This window comes from Microcaecilia unicolor, chromosome 11 (assembly GCF_901765095.1).
Source record: "Microcaecilia unicolor chromosome 11, aMicUni1.1, whole genome shotgun sequence".
NCBI classification, from domain to species: Eukaryota; Metazoa; Chordata; class Amphibia; order Gymnophiona; family Siphonopidae; genus Microcaecilia; species Microcaecilia unicolor.
Window position 1 is genome coordinate 111,361,320 of NC_044041.1, and position 7,362 is coordinate 111,368,681.

At 46.9% G+C, this 7,362-nt stretch overlaps 1 protein-coding gene across 1 annotated transcript; it reads left to right on the plus strand.

Moving 5' to 3' along the window:
* The first annotated feature begins 971 nt into the window (after positions 1-971).
* On the plus strand, positions 972-6,547 carry LOC115480577 (microtubule-associated proteins 1A/1B light chain 3C-like). The gene is made up of 4 exons (XM_030219360.1): positions 972-1,029; positions 2,129-2,184; positions 2,403-2,509; positions 6,388-6,547. The coding sequence occupies exons 1-4, from the start codon at positions 972-974 to the stop codon at positions 6,545-6,547; spliced, it is 381 nt and encodes a 126-aa protein (XP_030075220.1).
* The last annotated feature ends 815 nt before the right edge of the window (positions 6,548-7,362 follow it).

Below are 7,362 nucleotides of genomic sequence, written 5' to 3' on the forward strand. Positions count from 1 at the left end.
CCCAGACAGCCAGCCAGCCAGCCATGGAACGTTGGAGGTACAAATTATTATATAGGATAGGCCTTTCCAGAGGAATGAAGGATACTGAAGTGACTGTGACGTGAGTCTTCACACTGTCTGTGGAAGGACATATCATTTAGATTTTATTTTGAGTGTACCTTGAAGATGACTGTTTGTTGGTTCATTTTTTTGTTTATTGATTGTTACCCGCTTTGGGTTAAGAAGAGATACAAATGTAAAAATAAATAAATAAACTTTATTTAAAGGATAGCACCCTCGTATATAGCAGCACCACACAAAGGCAATACAGTGAAGCCAATGTCAAGATACACTAAGCACACCCTTAAAAAATGCAGTGGTCCCTGCACTGAAGACCTTACAGTCCATTCGGGTAGGGGAAGGAAAGGTCTTGACTGTATTTCTCCCAATTTATGGAAAGGGGAGAGGAGTGGACAGGTGGAGATGAGGGTGGGAAGCAGAGGAGTGAGTGTAACATGAATAGAGAGAGTAAATGAAAGATGGAGTGTGTTCAGATGATGTTGGGATAAGTAGGGAGGGAAGAATGAATATAGGAGGGACATGAATGATTTGGGAAAGGGGAGACCTGCAAGATGGAGGCGACACAAAAGAGAGGGAGACAGTGGTTATAGCAACTGTAAGGAAGTTTAGGAGAGTAAATGTAATAAGAGTGCAAATGAGAAGGGAGAGGGGGCTCTGCAGAGAAGAGATGAGGAGAAGTGTAAGTGGTGGAGGAGGGAGGGGTGTTTATTTAAGAGAAGGGAGGAGTGGGGACTGTTGGAGGGAGGAGAAGGACATTTAGAACTAAGTATAAGAATGCAAATGGGAGGGGCAGAGATGAGTAGGGAAAGGAGAGGGAGATTAATCCATTTTAGACTACAGCAGCAGAGCACCAGTCTGTGTCCAGGTGGCAGGGCTGTGAGGGAGGGAAGTGGGAGCAGGAGTGCTGGCCAATGCCTCCAGTGGAGAGGAGCCCAGAGTGCAGACCCTTCAAAGAAAGGAAGTGTCTGGGTAAGGAGACGCTGGAACTTAACTCCAAACCTGGCAGGGCTCCTTCCTTAGCCATGGGATTGAGGGAGCTCTTACAGTGAGTCTATGTGTTCCTGTCCTGCACTGCCAATGAGTCTTGTGTTATGGTCCCTGCACTGGCTAAGCATGTGTTGTATTGTGCTCTGTTTACTCCTAAACTCTATGTATTGTGTTATGGCTCCTGCACCGGCCATGTGTGTTTTGTTTTATTAACTGCTCCTACCCTATATGTCTTGTGCTATGATCCCTACACTGGCTGAGTATGTTTTGTTATGTCTCTGCACTAACTGAGAGTTTGTTGTGATGTGTTGTGTTGTGTTGTGTAGTGTATGTATTGTGTCATGGTCTCTGCAGTGGCTGAGTGTGTTATTTGTGTTGTGTTACTGATTCTATGGTGTGGACATATGCTGTGGTTCTTGCACTTGCTGTGTGTTGTGTTGTGTTTGCTCCTATGCTGTATGTATCATGTTATGATCCCTGCACTGGCTGAATGTGTTGTGTTAATGTCTCTGCACTTGCTGAGAGTTTGCTGTGTTGTGATGTGTTGTTGTTCCTATGCTGTGAACATGTCCCCTGCACTGACTGTGTTGTTTTACTGCTCCTATGCTGTGGACATATGTTGTGGTCCCTGAACTGGCTGATTGTGTTGTGCTATGTCTCTGCACTAGCTGAGAGTGTGGTGTGGTGTGGTGTGTTGTTTTGTACTGTCTTACTGCTCCTATGCTGTAGTTCTTGTGTTATGGTCCCTGCACTAGCTATGTGTATTTGATGTCTCAGCTAACAGTGCTACAAAGGTGCTGGCTCCCAAGTTTTATACAATTCTGGGAACCTTATGGGAGAAGGAGAGGCTTCCAAGTAGAATAAGATTTTACTGCACTAGCTGTGTTGTGTCATATTACTGCTCCTATGCTGTGGGCATGTTTAATGTTGTGATGCCTGCCTGCACTGGCTGTGTGTATTGTATGTGCTTCTGGACAGGGGCATAATGATTCTTGCATTGCCTGTATATGTTATGTTGTGTTATTTACTACTCCTTTGCTGGGGAAAATGTGTTATTTGTAGGTTTCATACTCTCTTTCAGCTCTGAGGAGGGATGAGGTGAATGGGATGAGAAAGAAGTTTCCTCGGAAGCTTCCGGTGAGTAGAAGTTGCTATATTCAGAGTTTGTGTGTCTTGGGCTGCCTCACTGACAAACTGTAAGATAGCAGTTGGGGGGGGGGGGGGGGGGGGGGGGGGGGGGGGGGGGGGGGGGGGGGGGGGGGGGGGGGTGGGGGGGGGTGGGGGGGGGGGGGGGGGGGGGGGGGGATGAAGTGGGCATCTGTTAATTTTTCTGGAGTCATCTCTTTGTATTCCAGGTAATTGTGGAGCGTTATCCCAAAGAGAAAAGTTTACCTGTCTTAGACAAGATGAAATTTCTGGTGCCACAGGAGCTGACCTTGGGGCAGTTTATGGCTGTTATCAGGTAAGGTGACATACAATATTGCCAGCTGCAGCCCACTCTCCAGAGGCCAACTTCTCAAGATGAAGAGTAGGCAATTACCTAGGGACAGCCACCTTGCTACCTCAATTCTGTCCCATTGCCGAAGACCAGGCACTAAAGTTCAAATGAAGGGCCCTCAGGCAGCAATCTGAGGAAGGGCTAGTGGGAGGAGAGAAGAGGCTACTGAAGAGGATTCAGGAGTGGCTGCAAGTGGGCCTCCTTCTTGGAAGGAATTTACATCACAGCTGAAGGCATCTCCGGTGGCTTTGCTACTCTATTAGAATGGCTGGCCAAATGATGAGTCATTGAGAGGGGCTTCCCTTATCCATGGCTTGCAGCTTCAGAGGAGGGTACTTCCCTGGCCATCTTCAAAGGAGGGTACTTCCCTGGCCAGCTGTAAATTTGGATAGGGTTAAATTTGTTGCTACCACTCTCCTTTTTTTAAGGTCTGTTTTGTACTGTAGTTCTACTGCTTGGATCCACAAGATTGGGCTAGGGATTTTGGGCTCTAGGTCATAGAAAGCCTCCTCCCAGCCATCCCCACATTAAATTGGTGCTGCTTTCTAGCTCCCATAACCTAGTCCTTTCTGAAGTTGGGAATTTGCAGTATCCTGTAGGGCCTGCTCTGCTGATGGTTAATAACGGTGGACGGACTGAGGACTTTCCCTTCATTTTTCCCCTTCTCTGCTCAAACTGATTCCTTCTGAGAGGAATCTGTGCCATAAAAACATAAAATAAAATAAACAGCTCCGCCCACAACATTTATCAAAATAGCACGATATTATCAGACTCTGAATAATGTTGAAATTTAAACTACTATACTGAAAAAATGTTAGGTCTCAAGGAGGTGGTAATTTTTGGTAAGAGTATAGCATATTTTCAGCATAATTTTAGTTTCTGGTTTTAGGGATTCCACTTTAGCATTCTGCAGTGGAAAGTCATACACCTGCCAGGACCTCTGGCACTACAGCATTGTCAGTGGTCATTACCACACATGTCAGCAGCCGGAAGAGATTGAGGGGTCTTTTTACTAAGGTGCGCTGAAAAATGGCCTGTGGTAGTGTGGGCGTGTGTTTTGGGTGCACGCAGAATCATTTTTCAGCGTATCTGCAAAAAATGCCTTTTTAAAATTTTTGCCGGAAATGGACGTGCAGCAAAATGAAAATTACCATACGTCCATTTTGGGTCTGAGACCTTACCACCAGCCATTGACCTAGTGGTAAAGTCTTATGCAATAACCGGGCAATAATGACCTATGCATGCCAAATGCCACTTGGCATGCACCCGATATGTGCCATGTGGTAGCCTGGCGGTAACTCCATTTTGGCACACATTGGGCACGCGTAGACGCTTACACGGCTTAGTAAAAGGGCCCCTGAGTTCTGTGCCAAGTCTGTATGTGTTCTGATAATAACCTAATAAATTAATTGCAACCTTTTTTTTTGTTTGTTTTGTTACATTTGTACCCTGTGCTTTCCCACTCATGGCAGGCTCAATGTGGCTTACATGGGGCAATGGAGGGTTAAGTGACTTGCTCAGAGTCACAAGGAGCTGCCTGTGCCTGAAGTGGGAATTGAACTCAATTCCTCAGGACCAAAGTCCACCACCCTAACCACTAGGCCGCTCCTCCACTCCACTTTTGGAATACATATTAGTATCTTGGTTGGCCACGTCCCTTCCCTACTCCTTGGATGTCTGTGTACTTACTTTCAAAGAGAATTTGTGTACCTGAGATACATTTCAATACAATGGAGGTAGTGCAGGCAGATTTATCTCATGCATATTCACTGTGGGTATCCTGAAAACCTGACTGGCTGCAAGGTACCAACTCCGCTGTTTTCCCGCACAATTGGGCTGCTTTAATAAGTTGTCTGCTGGTGCTCGCGGGTTGCGTCTTTTTTGGGCTGTTTCCGTCTCCATCTCCTATTGGTCAAATTTGGTGTTGGAATAAGACTTGGTGCATCTCAAGCCTCATTCTGCCTCCAAATTTGACCAATAGGAGGGTTAGTTGGGTGATGAGGTCATCAGCTGATGACTCATCATCAGCCCTGCGAGAGGCAGCAGCAGCGGCGAGCCGAGCAGTGACCACGTGGGATTTCAGCAAGAGAAGAGCAAGAGTAGCTTGTCGCAGCAGTGACCACGGGGGACAGACTCCCCTCTGCTGCTCCTCAGAGAGCTTAGGCTATTTTGGGCTCCTTTTGGGTGCGGAATCGCAGATTCAGCTTGGGCTATTTTGGGCTCCTTTCGGGTGCGGATTGGGCTGGGAGTTTTTTTTTTGTCGTGTGTCCTGAGGACTAGGTTGAGAACCCCTGCCCTAAGGTTAACCCCCTCTCCTCAAAAGACATTAGCCAGGGCTTGCCTTTGGGTAGTGTGACCTGTGCTGCCACACAGGGTGCCAGGCATGAGGCAGTGCTGCCATACCACTGCCCCTGCACCCATCTGCCTCCCATGAGCAGGGAAAAAGAGAGAGGGTTGAGAGGATAATGGTACCTGGCAGAGGGCAGGGGATACCAGGTAGGGGGAAAAGGGAGTGTTATGCTGAAATAGCCATTGCTGGAGTGGGGGTGGGGGGGGGGGAAGAAGGTGCAGTGTCAGTCATTACACAGGGCATTAGTTAAGCTTAAATAGCCATAGCATCAGCTGATGTAGGGTTAATGCTGGGAGAGAGACAGAGCCAGGGCAAGGTGGAGTGGACTGATAGGCTGGTTGAGGGGGGTGAGAGAGATAAAGGTAGACAAATACTGTGGGAAAATATCAAACTATGCCAGGGAGGGGAATTCTGCAGAGATTTGGTATTATAAAGATATTCAATGCCGGGTCATTTCTGGTGACTGGCACTGAATATCCAGAGATAGGCCTGGTATTCACACGGCCAAATACAGCCACCAAACTTGCCCTGAAAATTGGCGCTATCCACTAGCCACTAACCGCAAATTTTTAGCGGGTCATGGCTGGCCATGTCCCGCTGAAAATTTGTGGATAGCTAGTTATGGGGCATTTAATCGGCCTGGTACCAATCCTGGCTGGTTAAATACTTTTGAATATCGAAGGGTATGTGTTTTCATCTTTCAGTGCAATAGCATATAGTCCCTGGTCCTGTGTATTTCATTTGGAAGATCATAAGTACATAAGTATTGCCATACTGGGACAGACCAAAAGTCTATCAAGCCCAGCATCCTGTTTCCAACAGTGGCCAATCCAGGTCACAAATACCTGGCAAGATCCCAAAAAAGTACTAAACATTTTATACTGCTTATCCCAGAAATAGTGGATTTTCCCTGAGTCCAATTTAATAATGGTCTATGGACTTTTCCTTTAAGAAGCCATCCAAACCTTTTAAAAGCTCTGCTAAGCTAACCGCCTTTACCACATTCTCCGGCAACAAATTCCAGATCCAAGATCTGATTCATCACTGAAGTTCAGCAGAAATCATTGCTAGAGGTCATGGTAGGGAGGGCTGCAGAGTCCTTTTTCTGGGGCACATTTGAGGTGCTGTGTACAGCACACTCGAGGATTTTTAAAATTCATTTTTAAAATTCATTTAGCGCACATCTTATCAGTGGTAGTTCAAGGTGGGTTCCATTTTCTTGTACTTGGGATATAACATCTCATTGAAGCCAAGTGTATTTTGGGAGTTGGAGGCAGGGAGTATAGTTTAGGGGGTGTAGAGTGGAGTTTGGGGGTATATTTTAGGGGGATCCTGTAGTTTGGTGCTGAAGATGTATTTTAAGATGTGTTGTGGTTTGGGGGTCTTAAAGTATATTATAGCACTATTAAATCATATGCTGGGAGGTGTTGGTATCTTTGGAACCTTCTCCTGTTCTAATCCTTGGATTGACTGGGCCTCTTCCTTTACACAGGAACCGGATGCCCATTGGCCCCTCACAGAGTTTCTATTTCCTGGTGAATAACAGCAGCCTTGTGAGTATGTCTCTGAGCATGGCCGAGGTCTACACTGAGAACCGTGACGAGGATGGTTTCCTGTATATAACCTACGCATCCCAGGAAGCCTTTGGTTAATGGGCAGCTCTCACCTTTGGAACCAAGCTCTGATACTTTGCCATCTTACAACTGACTCAACTTGCCCGGATCCTAGGCCTTCGCTTGGCCTGCTAATCTGCAGGTTCTCTTCAGGTTCCTGCCCTGTGAACTCTGAGCACACAGACAGCACCAGGACTGGTGTATTGTGGCCCCTGACCGGTAACATTTAAGAGGTCCCTCTCGATCAAGTAGGAAGTAAATTTTAGATTTAATGTTTTCCTGCTAATGAAGCATGAGGCCCTAAGCTGTATCTTGTCTAGCTTAGAGCACCATATGCAAGGATCTCAGTTCCTCTTTCATGGCGACACATTGGCACATCCTGCTATAGATATGATTGCCAACTTTTTGACAGAGAAAAACGCAACACCTGCCCCATTTCATGCCCCTCCTTTGCCTCGCTCCTGCCCCTTCTTTGCCCCGCCCATGCCCCATCCCGTCTCTTGCCATACCTATTGTCGCAGCCTTTCCCCCACCCCTCTACAAACAACTGTCCCATTGTCTCTTTTTTGCATTTTTCTTTTCCTGTCTTTGCAGGGTCTCCTGTTCATTTAACATTTCTTTTCTCACCATGTTCACCATTCATCTCCCCTCTGTATCCGTTATCTGTCCTTCCAGTATCTCCTCTCTATGCCTTTGTCCCTATTCACTCCCCCACCCCCACCCCCACCCCCAGCATCTGCCCTCTATATCCCTATCTTCCCACATGTTCAGCATCTGCCCTCTCAGAGTTCCTGTCCTCCCCCTGTTTCCAGCATTTTCCCCATGTCCCTATTCCTCCCTTTCCACTACTGCCC

Excerpts from the sequence above, each read along its gene's own strand:
- LOC115480577 (XM_030219360.1), top strand. The coding sequence starts at position 972 with ATGCCTCCAGTGGAGAGGAGCCCAGAGTGCAGACCCTTCAAAGAAAGG. Across the intron at positions 1,030-2,128 it reads CAAAGAAAGGAAGTGTCTGG|CTCTGAGGAGGGATGAGGTG; the intron begins GTAAGGAGACGC and ends ACTCTCTTTCAG. Across the intron at positions 2,510-6,387 it reads CAGTTTATGGCTGTTATCAG|GAACCGGATGCCCATTGGCC; the intron begins GTAAGGTGACAT and ends TCCTTTACACAG.